The sequence below is a fragment of the Rhyacophila brunnea genome, unplaced genomic scaffold (genome assembly GCF_057557595.1).
Source record: "Rhyacophila brunnea isolate RB1 unplaced genomic scaffold, BYU_Rbru_1.0 scaffold_16, whole genome shotgun sequence".
NCBI classification, from domain to species: domain Eukaryota; kingdom Metazoa; phylum Arthropoda; class Insecta; order Trichoptera; family Rhyacophilidae; genus Rhyacophila; species Rhyacophila brunnea.
Window position 1 is genome coordinate 9,099,277 of NW_028232816.1, and position 19,958 is coordinate 9,119,234.

The 19,958-nt window shown below is 32.7% G+C and overlaps 1 protein-coding gene across 1 annotated transcript in view; it reads left to right on the top strand.

Moving 5' to 3' along the window:
• LOC147074321 (BBSome complex member BBS4-like) overlaps positions 1-19,958 on the top strand; it is a 126,839-nt gene that overhangs the window by 62,367 nt on the left and 44,514 nt on the right. The window contains exons 6-7 of the mRNA XM_085943599.1: positions 6,526-6,679; positions 7,082-7,204. Of these exons, the coding sequence (XP_085799725.1) occupies positions 6,526-6,679; positions 7,082-7,204 (277 nt within the window). The remainder of the gene's footprint in view (positions 1-6,525; positions 6,680-7,081; positions 7,205-19,958) is intronic.

Consider the following 19,958-nt stretch of genomic DNA (forward strand, 5'->3'; position numbering starts at 1 on the left):
GGTTTTGACCATTCAAGTGTGATAAACATCTTATGAATAATGATTGCTTTATAATTATTATTGACCTAAGAATAAGGTAGTGTTTTTTTGAAATACGCCATTTCTTTTGTCATTCCCCAGTGGTTAAGCTACAACATACGGTCGTAGCCATAAATTGACAAACTATAATTAAAGTAAGGAGTAAAATGATATTGATGCGCGTGTTTGAACATGTACCGTTTAATTTTTTAATAAATTTCGGTTAGTTACATGTTCAAACACGCGCGTTAACATAATTTTACTCCCTACTTTAATTATAGTTTGTCAATTTATGGCTACGGCCGTATATTGTAGCTTCACAACTGGGGAATGCCAAATGAAATGGCGTATTTCAAAAAAACACTACCTTATTCTTAGGTCAATAATTATTATAAAGCAATCATTATTCGTAGAATGTTTATCACACTTGAATGGTCAAAGACATAGCTTATAATGAGTATCTTTAGAATTATCTTCAAATGTGTTAATCTTGCCGATTTTTTGAATAATAAAATGCCTAATTGTTGTCAAATTTGGGATCACAGAGATTATCAATAAATTTTTTTCGTGAATATTTTACTAAAATTATCTCGTCATAAATTATACTAATGGTTTTATAAATGCGATTAAAAATTAATAAATGTAAAAAATCTTAACACCACTGCACAGTTATGTACCGAAATATGACTTTATTCTAAAACATTAGAGCGAGAGGTTTAAAAGAATACTATTTTATGTAACAAAAATACTTTTTGCAGTCATCCAATGTTTAAAATAAATATAAAGGATAATAAGGCTTCAAAATTATATAAATAGATTATCTACAACGTTTAAGGAGTGTCTAGGATCATGGTTTGAAAATACAATAAAAACTCAATTTTGACCTACGACGAGCATGTCCCCCCTTAAGCAAAATTGAATTAATTTTCAGTTACTTCTGTTTTGTATGGAAAGTTATTTCAGAAGATGAAGATAAATCCGTAAAAAGTATTAAATAAATATTTACTACTCACTATTATTGGTTGCTAAGGGGGTGGTCCTAGCAACTTAATGATTAATATATACGTGCGTTACTATGGAAACCAAAATGAAATGTCAAAATGACATTTCAGTATTCTATGTTTGTTTTTTATTTACTGCATAAGGCGGCCACAGACGGACAGTTCTCGTAACAGGTTGAACATGGCACAGACAATAACTGTTCAATAACTGTGCGTTAGTGGCCACACCACAGATCAGTTTAACTACCCCATTTAAATTTGTCGAACTATCAACAGACGTGCCCATATACGTACAGTTATTGTCTGTGGCAGAGCAAGTGTCAAAAACTATGGAGGTTATGTTCGCGGAGATATTACACAGGGGTATTGTTTCAATTAGTTTTAGGTAGAGTATACTTGAACGATATTGATGCACGAATAATTATTTTACTTTGAATTTATTATGGTTATTATTGTTTTTATTAGAAACAAATTGACATAAAATACACACCTATGACGTTGGTAAAATAAATCATGATTTCGCTAGTGGATTGTGTATTTTATCGATTCACCGAAACAATATTATACACATTCGTGTAAATATAAAATATAATCTTTTCTTTTGAATAAATTATTCCCTTTAATGAATAGATATAATTTAGTAAGAGAACGGTAATATTTATAAAGGTATTGATTTTATATACAATAAATTTAAACATGCCACAAAATTATATTTACATCAATCATCAGTATAATAATTAATTACTATGATATTATTAAAATATATACTTAAATTTTATTTAGATTTAGCGACATTGTCATTCACAATTAGGTATATTAATTTATGTTGTGAACGTCTTAAATTAATAATTTGCAATATTTACTACATACAATGAATAAAATTTGAGTACTGAGTTATAAGTCTATATTTTCACAATAACTTAATATTTATATTGCTCTCTAAAATTTTAATATTTATATTATATTGTATAAAATAATATGTTTACATAAATAACTATAACTTTGTTTTACTCTCGTAAAAATAAATAAAATATAATATTTGCGATCTCCGCGTACATAATATTATTATATTTTTAATAATAAATGAATTTGTATTTTATAACAAGCAACACCAGCCGTAGTTGTATCGCGCGGTATATTCTACTTTACGTTACCAACATCTAATGTCACTCGAGAACTTTCGGCTAGTTGAAATTCCAAAAGTTTTACAAAAACACGGGAGTGGAGGGTCGCTGGCAGTTTGAACATGGCACACACCTGACAGGTCGAAAAGTGTCCGTCTATGGGCGCAGCAGATTATCTACCAAAGATAACTGTATGGCCGCCATTACGTATTAACTGGCATGTTCAACCTCTTACGAAAACTGTCTGTCTGTGGCCGCCTATATCAAGTACAAGTTTGAGCATATTGAGCATAATAATTCAACAGAAAAATTAAAAACGTTGTATATAAAAAGTTCTTTTTATCTTGTGATTATTTAGAATATAGACGTCATGTCAGTTGTATGGAGTTAGGTAAAACCTTTACACCAACTGGTGAAAGTACGCTCGTCGCTTTCGCTTGCCTCTTCGCTTCACTGTACCTGTGTCCATAGAAAATTTCCTAAATCTGGATTTATACCTTAACGTGATGAAATTCATTACGTCACATTTTTTTTTGTTTTTATTATTTTACGAAGTTATTATGATCATTGACACTACAATCCAATGTAGGTCTTGTCAACATCCAGGAATACCTCCACACCCCTCTTTCTACCATAAACTCCCTTAACATTATGTTTGACAGTAAACTGTCGCTTAGTGGCCAATGGCATTTATAAAAAGGCGCTACAATTAATGTTGTATTAACATATATTTATGATTAGTGGCGGCGCTTTTTAGTGGACTGTAGGAAGGGGATGGTTTGGATGCGGGGAGAGAGCGGTTACACAGGGATTCAATCCAGGCACTAGCCTTTGATGTTGATATAGCGGTTGATATGTTGATGTAGCTGGGCTGGTTCCGTATTCCCGCACTTTCACAACTAATACGATCACTCTCACGGTTACACTGTGCTTGTAACGGATGTGTGGGTAATGAGTTTAGGATTGTTTATGAATTACAGTGATTGCCGCGACATTGGTCGAACCGTAACTCGTAATTAAATTATTTTTTAATGACGCTATAGGCGGTCAAACTAGTACAAGTCTTGACTTTTGATGGTCTGAAGATAACTGAATTGTTTAAAACATGCTTGGACACACAACAATGATTGTGGGTAGTACTGTCCAATAAGAAGATTAAGGCACAAACCAAAGGCACTATCGTCGCCTAAATGGAAGGATATTGTTAGTTCACAGTTTTAACACGTAGCCAAAAAGTTCTTGTTGGACAGTAGGTAAAGAATTTGTATGGAATTAGCGGTACCATAAGTATTGGCCTAAACACCTAGTTAGAAGTCGGCATAACAGTGGATCGATTGTTTGGGTCCCGCATGAGTTGAAATACGATCTTATGGTGGAGCTTTCACAGTTTTAACACGTAGCCAAGAAGTTCTTGTTGGACAGTAGGTAAAGAATTTGTATGGAACTAGCGGTACCATAAGTATTGGCCTAAACACCTAGTTAGAAGTCGGCATAACAGTGGATCGATTGTTTGGGTCCCGCATGAGTTGAAATACGATCTTATGGTGGAGCGAGTTCATAAAACATTTTTGGCAGTCCATTACTTGAGATTGTATGGATACTATCCGTTGCTGTATCCAACTGACTTTCTCTTAGGTATACCTACTTACATACTGTAGTCTAAACGCAGGATAGTCACGTATTTTTCCGACTTGTACGCGGTGTAACTGAGGACTCTGTCATACTTGGTAGTGTTGACCTTTGTGTGCCTGATAGCTATCTTATCAGTTTTTTGTTCTCTCAAAGTGCAGAACTAACCTGTCATTGGTGATAACGATGGATAAGTGTAAGTTATTAGATAGTAGTAGTGGAGGGTAGAAATGAGGAGCGGATAGGGGTGCGTGTGCTTACATCCAACCGTTGTATATCGCACGGGATCTTTAGAGCTCGCAGACGAATAAGATACAGACGTAGATGATCTACGGCTACGTAGCGGGTATTAAGAGAATTACTATTCCATAACAAATAAAATTCTTAATGAATGATAAAACAATACAGCTGATTAAAATAAAAATGCTATATTTTATGTTTCAATCATCATTTTAGTTACTCACCTATCAAATCGAATCAATCTATTTCTTTAATCTATATATTTGACTACTTTTTACAACGTTTTTTTAACTCGTATTCTTATTTGTCCGGTGTTTCTTTGTCCGGTACAAATCTTGCAATCGATTTTTAACCAACTTTCCGACTAGCCAGAAATTTTAAACTTTTAGAATATATCAGAACACGATGCCAATGCATTTTTTAATACTTTTAGCCATCTTTAAGTAGAATTGAATTCATTTTCAGTTAATTCTGTTTTGTATTAAAAGTTATTTCGACACCATTGTTAGTTGCTAGAGGGGTCTGGGATCCTAGCAACTAAATTATTAATATATACGTGCGTTACTATGGAAATCAATATGACATGGCAAAGTGACATTTCAGTATTATTTCTATCAAGTACAAATTTTTTTGATCGTTTAAACCTAGTCAAGTCATTTAAAAACGTTGTACATAAAAAGTTCTTTTTATCTTGTAATTATTATTTGCTTATTTCCCAATGGCGATCTCATGTATACTTATAATAAAATAAATCGGTTGTATATTATATAATCCAAATTGTAAGTACATAGGCAATCCAAATTGCGTTTGATTGAGACATGACGGAAAACATTGTTTGAGTAGTTTCAGACACTACATACGCCTGACCTAACCATTCCATAATATCTCCAACGAATTACTTCATAGTCCATACATTTCTAACATTGTTGGAATCTAGAAATTATGTTGGTCAAAGGAAACCCCTATACCTACATTCCATTCAGGTCATACATTAACGCAAACTCTGTTGTGTTGTATCCGAAACATACTGGAATTCAAATAACTTACTGAAATAAGACAAAGTGACTCAAAAACTGCTTATTATATAGGTACGTGGTGGAGTAATGGTCATAACGCACGCCTCAAAATCCATAGATCGCAAAAACTTATTTACTTAGGTAAGTATTGTATTATTTTTTCACTGGTAAAAAGATATATTATTATAAAAAAATATGGACATTTTCAAATAAATCAATTTTTTCTACTTTTATATTATTAATTTATATTTTTTAACGAAAAACTGATTTTTCGTTTTCAATTCGTCAACTGCAAGTTGCTGCCAAAAGTTGATAATTTAGGTGCATATTGAGAGTTGCGACGGATTATATTGTGTCTACATATTATAAATATGTATGCTAGAAAAAAAATCTAGGTCATATATTATAACATGCACATAAAGCACAGATTTTTTTTTTCGACCATGTCCGATCCTAATAAGATCATAATATGGGCCTCCACAGAATGGAGGTTTGTATTAACAGATTTTGTTTTTACGAGAAATGGATGTCAGCCACTTGCTCAACCTATTAGGTCTATACTCTGACTCTTACACAAATTGAAAAACAATATGTGTACTTGCCATACCCAGAATTCGAACCTGGGACCCACGACATTATAGGCCGACGCATAAAGACATAATATTAGCATTATATCCGAATTTAGAGGCCATATTTTCAAACTTCAAATTGCAATTGCTACATAACATGATTTCGAGACTTACCAACTTTTGGCAGTAACCACATGAAATTAATTATGGAAAACTTACAAAAAATAAACTACGTTATAAATAGGTTCCCTATATTTACTAATTATTGTAATACTATACAAAGATTTAACATGAACTTACCTACATAATATCTTAAGTTGTAATTTTTAAAGCATGAAATTTGTGCTAAATACAATGTAAAATGGTATATTTGAATTAGGAATGGCTCGAGTATCATAATATTATATTTTTGTATTAAATGTAATCGTATTAGACGCGTTTAAATTTTATGAATACTGGTGGCGACGTCTGGTGATACAATTAAGTACGAGGGACGAATAATAATTTATCGTGCAATGCTCAAGTGCAACGACTTGATTTCGAGTTTATGTCACGTGTGTTTATTTATTTAAAACATGGACCATTTTATATTATCAGTAAGCTTTTAAAATTTCATATATTATTTTGTAAACCATATTATCTAGTATGAATTCACAATAATAAATGTTACTATAATATTACCGAATGTATATGTATAGTCATACTGAAGTTTCTCAGTGGCAGTAAGTGGCGTTATTATTATAAGAATGTTTTATGTTACGGCTGGATCAACGTAGATATCTCTGCATTTGAGCTTAAGTGTATATGTAACATTTTACGAATTCCGTTTTCTGAAGACGAATCGGTTACATCCCTTTAACAGGAAGTAGTCTATTATTGTAAAGTGTATACTATTGTAAAGTGTTTAACGTTTTATTTCCGTTTCCAGAAGTTCTCCCGATGATGCGGATCTGCTGACATCTGTGGGACTTCTCCATGCTCTTGCTGGACAGCAGCAGCTGGCTGTAGAAAGACTTGGATCAGCCCTCGCGATTGACACGCCTAAGGCTAAAGCGCTTTTACCTTTGGCTGCTATTATGCAGGTAGGTAACACAACTTATATTTGAAATTATTATCTACTCGAAAGTAAATTAGTTTATTGTTACCTTATCCACATTTTGTTATCTACATGAAAGGGCTGGGCTGTCTGTTGTAAACTAGTAGACAAATTCTTGTTTCCAAATTTGTAGGTTATCGGTTAAATTCCACGGCGGTATCAAATTCACACTTTGTTTTATTCCGTAAGTATTAAGTAATTTGTACGTAAATATTTGCACGAAAGAAATTTTTCCCTGATTCGCAAATGACGGCAAAGCGTTTTACCAGATTGGGATTATTCTTTGGAATTGATCCGGAATCCTGTGATTTTTAAGAGGGCGCAAGATTCAGGAACTCATATGATGACTTCTGGTATGGCGATGTTCATGTTATTTTGTTTATTTTAGAGTCACAGGGATTACGATGTGGCGTTATCCAGGTACAAGATAGCTGCTCAGCAAACTCCTGACTGCGCCGCCCTTTGGAACAACATCGGCATGTGTTTTTTCGGGAAGCAGAAGATAGTAGCGGTATGTACTAACTGTCAATATCTGAAATATTTACTAATAATTATTATTCTGGTAAGTATATTTAAGATTTTACAAAATGTTGTGTGTGGGGGGGGAAGTCGCGACTTGGCAAAGGTTGGAAACCCACGTGGCTCACTGTATTCTATAACATTATGTAAATAATGTTATTAGTTTTTAAAAATTGTTCTTTTTCTATTCCAAATGACATTGTGTGAACGTCTTAAATATATAATTCTCAAATTCCAACATCGGGGGCATATGGCAAGATACGCAGAATTTCTTTAAATTTAATGGATGCATATATCGACAAATTAATGGTTTGGCAATGGGTAGTCCCTTATCTCCTATTTTGGCAGATTTTTTCATGGATATAGTCGAATCTAAGATTAGCAATTTAAATTCATTTAGAAATATCATTTACTGGTATAAATATGTAGATGATATCTTAGCTTTGTGGTCAGGCACGGAAAGACAATTGGATAATTTTTTAAAAGACATAAATAGTATTAATAAGTCAATTCAATTCACAATGGAACTAGGGAACAGTACAATTAACTTCTTGGATTTAAAAATCAATATTACAAATAACAAACATACATTTAGCATTTTTAGAAAGGATACCTTCAGTGATAACATTATTAATAACTCTTCTAGACAACATATCTCACATAAATTATCAGTTTTCCATCCTATTATACATCGTTTATTAATGGTTCCTGTGTCCGAAAATAGTTTTGCTTTGGAGTTAAAGACGATTAAACAAATCGCTTTTAATAACGGTTATGACTTACGTTTGATTGATCGCATTCTGGCCAACAAATTTAAAAAATTAGCTTTATTAAATGTGACCTCTGGCTTAGTGATAGATGAGGCCAGTGTTAAAAAATGCTGGGTTAAATTATGTTTCCTAGGAAGAGTGTCTGAGAATATTTCAAGAAAAATAGATAAAAAACTTTTCAATGTAACATTTTACAACACACAAAATTTGAATTCAATACTGGTGAATACTAAAGATAGATTAGATAAACTTAACTAAAGTGGAATTTATCTATTAAGTTGTAACTCTTGTGATGCCAAATATGTTGGACAAACGGGACGTTCTTTTAACACTAGGATCAAAGAACATTTAGCCTGTGCCAAAAATGGTAATGAATCTTCATCTTTTGGAATTCATTTATGTTTAAATAATCACTCTTTTAATATCAGTAAAAATTTTAAAATCCTGCATTTGAATGAGAAATCTATAAAATTGGATAAACAGGAAATCCTAGAAATTAACAGGTATAAATTTTTGCCCAATTCTAATTTGTTAAATGATCAATTATATGTTGTGTCTTCTCCATTAATATACCCTATTTAACATTTGGGATTGTTATAACATAACTTTATATATTGTACATTATTTATTATTTTAATATTTATTTTATTTTGACTCATATTTTGGTTGTATTTGTTTTTTTATTCGATCTCACTTCAATTGATAATATTGTTTATTTTATTTTTTATAAAATTTTATTGTAAATTTTGACTAATCATAATTATTTGTTGATTGATATTAATGTTATTGTAAGTGTAGATTGTTTCATATTTTGTGGTTTGTTAATATTTAAAATAATTTGTTTAATGCCCCTGACGTAGTATGAAATATTAATGGCCAACCTCATTAGTTTTAAATTTAACTGTTATTGGGAAGGTATTATTGGATGGATAATTATTTATGTACATATTGTTATATTATTTCTATCGCTTTGGATTTTGTTTGATAATCCTATTATCTATTCTATTACTCAATAATTGATAAAGCTCTACACTTTGATTGCGATGGATGCGGGGTCAATCCCATTCGGTACGCATTGTTTTCTTTACGATTCTTTCTAATCGGCACAATTATTAGGGTCCATATTATGTATGTTCAATAAAGACTGTAGTAATCTTAAAATATTTAATATCCATTGAAGAAAAACACAACTTAATTGAGTGATAGTTTCTGTTAGTAATTGATTTTTCTGTAAGTATGTGGTTTTGTAGCCCGAAACAGCTGTCAAGAACAATAACATGAACAATTTGGCATTCACAAAGAAACTATGTCCGAAAAAATCTTTTCGATATGCAGATAATTATACTGAGGTAAGTATAATATATTTTCCAATGACTCCAAAAGAAATTTAATATTAAATATTGCGGGATATTTGATATGTTTTCTGTTGCTTTTTATTATTTTAAATATTCAAACGAGTTTTTATTATTATCAATCAAATTTTTTTAAACATAATAATGTATAGCCGTTAATATTGTGAAAATCTCGTAGCTATCAGACTGGAAAGTACATTTTAATAAAAATAAAAAAAATATGCCAACGACATAAGCTACAATGCATAGGTTTCCAAAGTGTGCGCCTCAAATTTAAATAATTCCGTTTAATCTTAATTTACCGTATTGATGCGATAGTTTCGTATTATATACTATATGCTATTATATTAAATACTAATGAAAATATCACAAACTTAACGTAGTGAGTCAAAATGGGATATGGCTTCACTTACCCATTCTGTTTGTCAAACTGCCAACCACCGATCGATATTTTGAAATTTAATAACATTGTAGTTGACCTTTTTCCTAATCTCTATTTGCTTTTATGTCGTTGGAGGAAGATATAGGGATAGATTTACCATAGGTCTAAAGAGGCTTTATTTCAGGACAGGCAAATTTGATAGATCTCTCTGAGCTTTACAAACTTTGGAATCGTTTTGAGACTTTTCAGTTTTCAAAGTATATCTGGAATTAATTTATAATGTGAATATAATATACTATTTTAGCAAATATCAATTAAGTTTACTATCTCTCAAGATTTTAATAATACCTTCATTGATAATTTTCATTAATTTAAATAATCAATATAATATTATAGCAAAGAGCGTTTGGCGGCATGGTTCTGAAAATACAACGAATTGTGCACTTTGTATTCCGCCATCTTGGTACTTTATAAACTTCCAATAATTGTAAAATGTCATATTTAAGTTAGAATTAGTATTCGGCGTCATAAAAAATTATATTGTCTACACTGAAAATGAATAAAATCAGATGATAAGTTTAGAAATTAGCATTTTCGAAGCTTTTTCATCCATAGGTACCTCATGGCCGGTCCATTGCAGGCGTTGCATCTTGATAACTCTGACAACAGCAGACTCATCAACTAGCTTATAATATATATTTAGGAAGGTGATAAGGGTCACCCTACATATATCATGATTATAGCAACGTCGCCAACAGTCATATTCGCAGACTTAATCAATAATCATTAGATTTGTAATATTTCGCGCTCAAATACATATTATAGTTAGGGATTGCAACACCGAATGAATATATAAATACCGATATTTTGGTATTTCTTATTGAATACCGGTATTAATACCGATATTCGTCAAAACATATTATAGTAAGAAAAATAAGTACTTATCAATAAATATAGCTATTAAAATCTATTGAAAAGACTATTTTATAGCAACCTAAAGAACATACCTTATTGACCTTTATAAATATGTATAAGTCCAGACACAGGAAAATCACTTCCAAATTCAACGTTTTTTGGTTGCATTATCAATGTTAGATCAACAGTTATGGAATAATTGGAAATATTTGCCACGAATGTTTTCTTTTTCGAAATATTATGTTAATTCATCGCGACAATTCAATAAGTATAATAGAGGGATTTTGTTTTATTATTATTTAACTTTTGTTGGTATCAGTCAAATATTTGCGGTTTGGCAGCATTAATCGTTATACTAAATATGAAAAAATACTTGTCTCTTATTTTGTTAACTGTCAATTCATGGTGGAATTGAAGTTTAAAATATCCCACTGAGGCGGACGAAACCGGTCTTAATATATTAATTAAAGTGGAATAAGTACTATAAAAAAAATACGTTTTATTAAATAAAAACAACAAAAAATACTTGGGTAATTTTCAAAAAATATTAATGTGCCTATGCTTTCTTAATACCGAAAATACTGGTATTTAGGATTCTTAAAACCGGTATTTCGGTATCGATAAGTAATTGAATACCGGTTTTGAAATACCGGTATTGCAATCCCTAATTATAGCTTCTGAGAATTACTGACAATTATTATACTAGAAATACATTACCATCACGTCACGTGAGCACACGTAAGCTCGTTAAACTAGCGCCATGGGAAAAAAGTTTGCAATGTCACCCAACGTGTATCACGCCTCACCATTGGTAGTGATAGAAAGCTTTTTTATTTTATGCAAGTTGAGTCACGTGACCCAACATGACTTTTTAGTTTAGTGCTTTGAAAGGGAGCGTGAACACGTGACAGGTAAAATTTACCATTTTTCATTTAATGACACAATCTTTTTGTGGATTGTCAGTTTTTCTTATTAAATTATCCGATTATTACAGCACATGAGCTTACGTGACGTGATAGTAATGTATTTTACCATGTTTTTATTAGCTCGTATTCTTGTTTGTCCGGTACAGATTTTTTCTTGTGCAGATTTTTTTCTTGTTTGTCCAAGATTTTTAACTAACTTCTCGACTAGCTAGACACAAAATATCAGAACACGACGACAATGCATTCTTTTAATACTTTTGGCCATCTTTAAGCAGAATTGAATTCATTTTCAGTTAATTGTGTTTTGTATGTTTCGGAAAAAAATCGTTAAAAGTAATATTTACTACTCACTATTATTGGTTGCTAAGTGGGTCCTAGCAACTAAATTATTAATATATACGTGCGTTACTATGGAAATCAATATGAAGTGTCAAAATGACATTTCTGTATTCTATAATATGTATTCAGTATTTCTATCAAGTACAATAAAAAGTTTTTATTAATACATGGAATTGTCAAGTGTAGGTATATGATTCAACAGAAAATTTAAAAACGTGGTATATAGAAAGTTCTTTTTATCTTGTAATTATTTGGCATTAATTTTCACGTTTCTGTACGTCCCATACGAGTGCTGTGAAATGAAAAAGTTTAAAAACCATTGATAACCAGTAAGCGCCGACATGAAAGTATTTTTATAATAAAGGGTAAGTGTTATTATACGTTATGTACATATACATATAGCGATCGGTAGTGTATTGTGAGAACAACTTAATTCAAACAGAAATAATATCAAAGCCTCTAATAATATCACATATACTATACAAGCTAGTGAAGCCTAATAAGAATTCCTTCTTACCTTACGAGATTTTTGGGTTTTCACCCCGTATTCTACCTCCTTCTTCTCTCGGTGTCATAACTCACAACTAGGGATTCCAATCCCGGGATCTCGAGCTATTTTCGATACCTATGAATCCCGGAATTGGTAAACATAATCCCGAAACTTTCAGGATTGATTTTTTTTTATTAATTTTTATGGAAAATAAAATAAAAATGAAATTATAACAGAAAAAATACTTTTAATAACAAATAACTACATTAGAAATAAACTGAGTTTGAATGAAGTTTGATTTATTACCCATGTGTAAGTTGCCGATTCAGTTTATTTTTTCATATAAATTAATAAAAATGAGGAAGATTGGAAAAAAACAATGCTTCGCACTTTTAACAAAGTAATTCCACCATGATCTCATACGTTTTACGGCAGTTTCATATTTGGCTGACTAATTAGATTTATGAAGCGGAAAAGCCATACACCATGATTTTCTTTACTATGTTTAATCTCGCTAATCCATTTATTAAGTCTTTACTATCATAAACAGCAATCTCATATTAAATTCACATAATCATTAAATTTATATTGCAATATTATTTACTCCATTAAACTTATGTATTTCAAAGATTGAACGTACACAATAACAATAAATGTCTTAAATAGTATCTATAAATTGTACTTGATTTATTTTTGACCGATTTTATCAATGTTATTTGTATATTTAAAAAAATATATTAACTATGGAAAAAAATGCCAATCCCGGGATTGTCAAATTGTAATCCTGAAATCCCGGGATCAAAATTTTGGCTCGGAATTGGATTCCCTACTCACAACTAATACAGGTGAGCTGTTTGCGCACTATTTTATTCTGAGCAACGTTTCCTCTTAATTAATCGGATCCCTTTTGATAATATAATTGGACCGGCGTTCGGTTTCACAGTACTTTCCATCAATACGTTATCCTATTCTTTTGGGATAACAAACAACCGTGAAAGCCTTTTCCTCCTTACAAAAATAATTGATTGGTGGCGCTTTTAGAAGTGAACTGTAATTTAAAGGTGATTCTGGTTGGTGGATTACGGATCTAGGGGGGGAGGTTTACACAGGAAGCCAGACACTGACCTTTTTGTCGAGAGGGCTGTTGCGCGCTGAGGCCAGTTCGGTGTTCACGCACTCACGCACTAGTAAACGGACGTACACTTTTGTTGGATGATAATATATGAAGGGGTAATCGCACGACAATGATATGCCACATAATTATGATTTTGTTGATTTTGAATAAAACTAATTCCCAGGGCACACACTCATAGACACTTTAAAAAAATAAACAGATATCTCAATATTATATATTATGTGTAGTTCTTGCAAATTCAAATTTTGACACCAGTCAAAATGGACACCGGTCAGTCATCCACGCCTTCTTGCTCCAAACACAAGAATTATTTGTGCGTTATATCAAACATTTTAAATGAGGATAGTGTTTTTTCCTATTAAAATAGTGATGTTGATCAAGAATATATTATGAACATCGAATAAGAACATTAAATTGCTCATTTCTCCAAACTATGTTTCCGTGGCATATCATTGTCTTGAAATAACCCCTTCATAATATGAGGTTGATGAATGTTAATAATAAGTTTAAGATGGATGATATAGACGCGACGTTCACTCAAACCGTAACATATTTAGTACAACGAAGGTTGAACAGAATGTATGAATCACTCTGTAGTTAACGCGGTCTCGTTCTTATCGTATTAGATATAGCACGATAGCTTTATCAAGCCTACGCGCTCGACTGTCTTGGAGTAACTGAATGTGATTTGCAATACGGTCATCTCATGACCAGTAACTGGTAGTCGCCCTGGTCTAGCGACAATAATAATTAAGGATATGAGGTAGATGGGGAATTAAGGAATAACTGCCACCATATTTGGTCCAACTATTGATAAATAACAATTATCTCAGATGCCAAGCTTATACATTATTATATATTATATTCTATTCTATTGTATACAATCTATATATATAAAAGAAAGTCGGGTTAGTTACACCATTTATAACTCGAGAACGGCTGGACCGATTTTTACGATCTTTGATTTGTTGGATTTGTCTCAGCTCCGAATAGCAGAATAACTATTAACATTAATTTTCTCATACATTTTGACATTTTGAACAATGAACCATTCGCGCATTCGAAAATAAAAGAAAATCACAAAAAAATTAAATCCGTATACAACGCCATCTCTGATACATGACAGAAACAATAAACAAGAAACAAACAAACAAAAGAAAGAATGATATTCGAAATGTCTAACTGACAATGGTGTGGTGTGCCCAACATTTCGTGCTTCATGTCAACAGCTCAATTTGCTTGAAAACGATACTCATTGCGATATGACAATCGCTGAAGCAATTGTTTCTGCATCTCTAAGTCAGATACGCACTTTATTTACTATCATTATTTCGACATGCTTCCCATCGAATCCACCTGAACTGTAAAACAAATACAAGGATGACATGTCAGAAGACATTTTACATCGAATTCGTGTCAGTTCAGGGAATCCCGATCTCAAGGTGAATGAGGAGATACATAACAAGGCTTTGCTTTTGATCGAATACATGTGTTACCTCATGTGCGGTAGTTTTGTAGTCAAGTTAGGAATGCCAACGCCACATCGTGGAATGAACGACGCTTTCAATCGAAAATTGGAACGTGATCGTGAATATGATCGAGATGCATTGAACCAATCAGTTCGAACGAATGTACCACTGTTGAACCCTCAACAGAAGTAAGTGTACGATACGTTAATAAAGGCAATTGATGATGGAAATGGTGGCTTATTTTTCCTCGACGCGCCCGATGGAACTGGGAAGACATTCCTCATGTCATTGATTTTGGCTACTGTTCGTGCGAGATCGAAAAACCGACATGCAACATTGCGAAATACTCAGCAATGGCCAAAGTTTTGTTAGCAAGTAAAATCATCACCTGGGATGAATGCACAATGGCGCACAAACGCGCATTGAAAGCACTCAATCGAACTATGAAAGATCTGCGCAATGAATCAAGAAGTTTTGGAGGCGCAATGATTCTACTATCTGGCGATTTTCGCCAAACACTACCAGTCATTCCAAGATCGACCGCTGCTGATGAAATAAATGCTTGCCCCAAATCATCGACTCTGTGGTACTATGTGAAGACACTTCAGCTGACGACAAACATGCGAGTTGCATTGCTAAACGATCTAACTGCCGAAGATTTCTCCAAGCAATTGCTGACTATCGGTAACGGCCGTGTTCCTGTCGATGAATCGAGCGGATTGATTTCGTTTCCGCTGAATTTTTCTAAATTTAACTAAAGACGAACTCATCAACAAAGTGTTACCAAACATCATTGGTAATCACAAACATGACAATTGGTTGAGTGAACGAGCATTCTTGCGGTAAAGAACAAAGATGTGGATCACTTAAACTTCACAATTCAAAATCAAATCGTTGGTCCACTGCATTCCTTCAAATCTATCGACTGTGTAGCAAACGAAGACGAAGCAACCAACTATCCAACTGAATTTTTAAACTCATTGGATCTGCCTGGCTTGCCACCGCACAATTTACGACTGAAGGTTGGCTCGGTAGTCATCATTGAATTGAAATTGAATTACAATATGTGAACTTACCAGACCCAGGATTCGAACCTGGGACCCTCGACACTATAGAGCGGCGCTTAATCTACGCGGTCATCGTGTGTGTACAGTGTGTACAGTTCAATATAATTAAAATACTTTTCATTTTGATTTGATTTTTGCACATTTATTGAACTAATTCATTTTGAGTATTCATTTTAACTTAATAAAAAACTGAATTTATTTCAGCTAATAAGTTAACACAAGATTATTGATTCTGAGGCGGTACGAAGTTTGCCGGGTCAGCTAGTATACTCGTAATATATATCAAGAAATATTACTTGACTTCGTCACCTGAGGCAAAAAAACTGATCTGAGATGTTTTGGTCGGCTGAAAATACTTTCATAATTTGAACATTTCAGTATACCTATTAGAATTTTTTTTTTAAATACGACGCATGACGAGATTTGAACCTGTAACCACTAGATTCCTGCCAATTTTCTTCACCAATTAGGTTACGGGCGTCCTACTTAATTACGACTAAGTTAACTAATAGTAGTACATGAAATGCTTTTCAAAGTGCGTTAATGATGGGTATCGGTTTTTGTGTTTAAATGCAAGGTATCAATTAAGTGTTAAGTGTAGTTATAACGTACTCACATAACGGTGTTTTCAAATTATGTATTTTCAATAATACAAAAAATCTTACATTCTCAAATCTTGTGAATTATTCTATGAATAAAAGGAATAGTTTATTACAAAACCTCAGTTTGATTTTTCGTAATAAAACACTTATGGCATTTCTGAGACGTTTGAATACTATTCACTTGTTGAGCCATGATACAATTCAATGTGAGACAGTATTCCTAGCAAATAACATTTTAGTTTTTTTTTGTTTTCTCAATTATTTTATATTCGTCAAAATATTACGTATGCATTGGAATGTTACCATATAGAGTGGCATAAAATCCCCGCACGCGCCGCGCCGTCTGACTCAAAGTAGACTTTTGTGATTTATATTTTACCGTCTAACATTTTTTTTCCTATCAAGTTAATATTTCAATTTGTAATAGACGTATCATGGCCTTTATAGAGTAACAAAATTCCGCCCCACTGTTAGTTCGCTCAACTATTTTTAAATTTTCTTCATTTGCCATGCAGAAATGGAAGCAGAACCGAACCCTGGATCAGATTAACCACTCTTTTGGAACCGGAACCCATGATTCAAAATCTTGAAAAAACCTGAACTGGAACCGAAACTATGAAAAAATGTCGGTAGTCCGGAGTTAATATAATATGTATATGATGTGGTTTATTAATCCTTAAATGCATGATAGCAACCCTCCAATTAACATATCGACTGCTTTAGCTGCAAACCAGCCAACTGCACTTTCACAACCAAAAATGAGATGTTTTCTATGCTCACACAAAATTCCAAACTCCTAAACCTATAAATAAATTGTGTTATCGTTCTTCACACAAAACACCCAACTGCAGGTGCCAAATTTCCGATATCGTAAATGGGACAACACCGCTCTTTATATAAATTTTCATTATATAAAAGGGAAGCTAAAAAAATAGTGTATTAATTCATAGTGCAGATTATTTGAAAAAAAAAATCTGAGTGTATTTTTGTAATTGGTAAATTCCGCTCGATAGTTAAATTATTAAGTTTTTCTATTTCCTGAACAATTTTCCCAAATGCTGTTAGCCGGTTTGCAGATAAAGCAGTTGAAATTACTGTTCTAATCGATCAGAATGTCATTTAATATTATTATATATATTTTTTTTAAATTATTAATAACCATGTCCTTGCTTTTTCGTACAAGGTGGTTGTTAGTAATTTTTGAACAATCACAAACACCCAGGCTTTGAGAAAAACACCTAAATGTTTTTGTCATGACCGGGAATCGAACCCAGAACTCTGGGGTGGAAGGCTAGCGTCTTACCCACTGCACCTCGAGAGCCACCTTATTATAAATTTACAGTGGCATTTGTGAATAAATATGTACTAATACTATTTTGCCAGCACATTTTATCAACTGCGGAGAACTGTAAGCCTTTAAATAAAATTTCATTCACGAAAAAATATTACGAATTATACAGCTTGTTGCTTGTTGAAATGCAATTAAGGGTTAAAATATGTTTAATCATTGTTCACGTCTTGTTCTGGAGCATGCCAATTAAATATTATTTAAAATTATTCGTAATAATAGGATGCCTCTTCCAGTATCTGCTTCCATTCAGGTCTGTCTAAAGCCGTTTTCTTCCAGTTTAGGACGCACAAGGTCTTTAAATTCAACTTGACACTATCGCTCCATCTTGTACGAGATCGACAAAGTATTCGCTTGCCTTCCGGCTTTATGAACGTCAGTTTATTTTTCATGTGTGACTCGTCTATTCTGTGTAGGTACATGGGCCAGGTATACACTATGTCGTAATTATCTTATATATATTTTGTCTTGAATTATCTATAACCCATTAGAGAGAGAAACTATGAAGATATGTAAGAAAGAGCGAGACAAGGAGAAGACGCATTAATCATACACGTAAACAAATTATACTCTCATAATAGTTTGACAGCTTACAAATTAAAACAAAATATCCGAAATAAAGTACCGAAGTTGGACGTAAAGTAGCACCGTCAAAATAGAAGCGTCCTACTAGCGCCTTTTGATCATTCGACATACAAATGTGAAGCCCAACAATTCCCATTCAGATAGTGAGCTCTCTTTTCAAAATTATCGAATCATTCTCAAATTCAGTCTGTCAAAACTGTCAAAATTTTCGAATATGGAGTTCGTTGATGGTGAAATTATTTGCACGTTTGGCCATCCACAAAACTCGGAATCCGCACCTCATACCACAATTTATTATTCAAATGCGTATATTCTTTATTTTTCTCTTGAATTACTATCTAAGTCTAGGAGTTATATTATATGTTTTCGAACATAGAAGACAATAAATCTAAATAGACTATATTATTTAATTCGTTTTGTTTGATGTTTTTATTCTTCTAAATTATTTTCAATTTTTAATTATTTTTTGTAAAGTTTTTTTGCCATTGCCATTACATTCCTTTAATTATGGTTATTACAACCAGTCATAATAGGTACAAAATATATGTTGGTAAATTTAATAACAAAATGATTATTCCGCGTTTTATTATACACATAATTTATGTTATGCTCACCTTACAATCTGTAAATTATAAAATATCTCGTACTGATTCATTATCGAAACTTGATAATTTGTGGCTATCCTGTATCGCTTGGTCGATTTTGTTGCGATTACTTATAACCACGTTGTGTGCATACAGGTTCGGACTGACCGCTTTAAAGTTCGAAAGCGTAGTATATTTTTAGTCTGCCAGTGACATTTTTTTAATTTCAGAGTAGTTTAACCTATGGCAGTACCCGAATACGTAGCACAAGGATTCTTAATTTGTGAGGCGCAATACTTTTTTTTATTTTTGTGCCATCCTCTACACCAGTGCTCCGCAACCGGTGTGCCGTGGCACATTGGTGTGCCGCGAGACGATGCTAGGTGTGCCGTGGTGCAATAGCCAAATTTTTGTACATTACTGGTAATATATTTGAGCACCTGCATGAACTTAATGAAACAATGCAAGGTCAGAATGAAAACATATTGACATGCTCTGATAAATTAGAAGAAGTCAAAAATAAAATGAAACTTTGGCAGAAGAAGTTAAGACAAGGATCTCTACAAATGTCAGAAAAAACTACCAGACCACCATTGAAAACGAGCAATTAATTTTGGATCCGTCTCAAAAACATTTATCTTTGCTGCAAAAGAAATTTCACCAGTACTTTCATACAGTAAATGAGACAGGATACGAAACCTTTTTGCAACCAATGCCGAAAATTCTATAGAAACGCTTTTCCTATAAATTCGAGAGGAATTGTTGAATTGATAAACGACGGG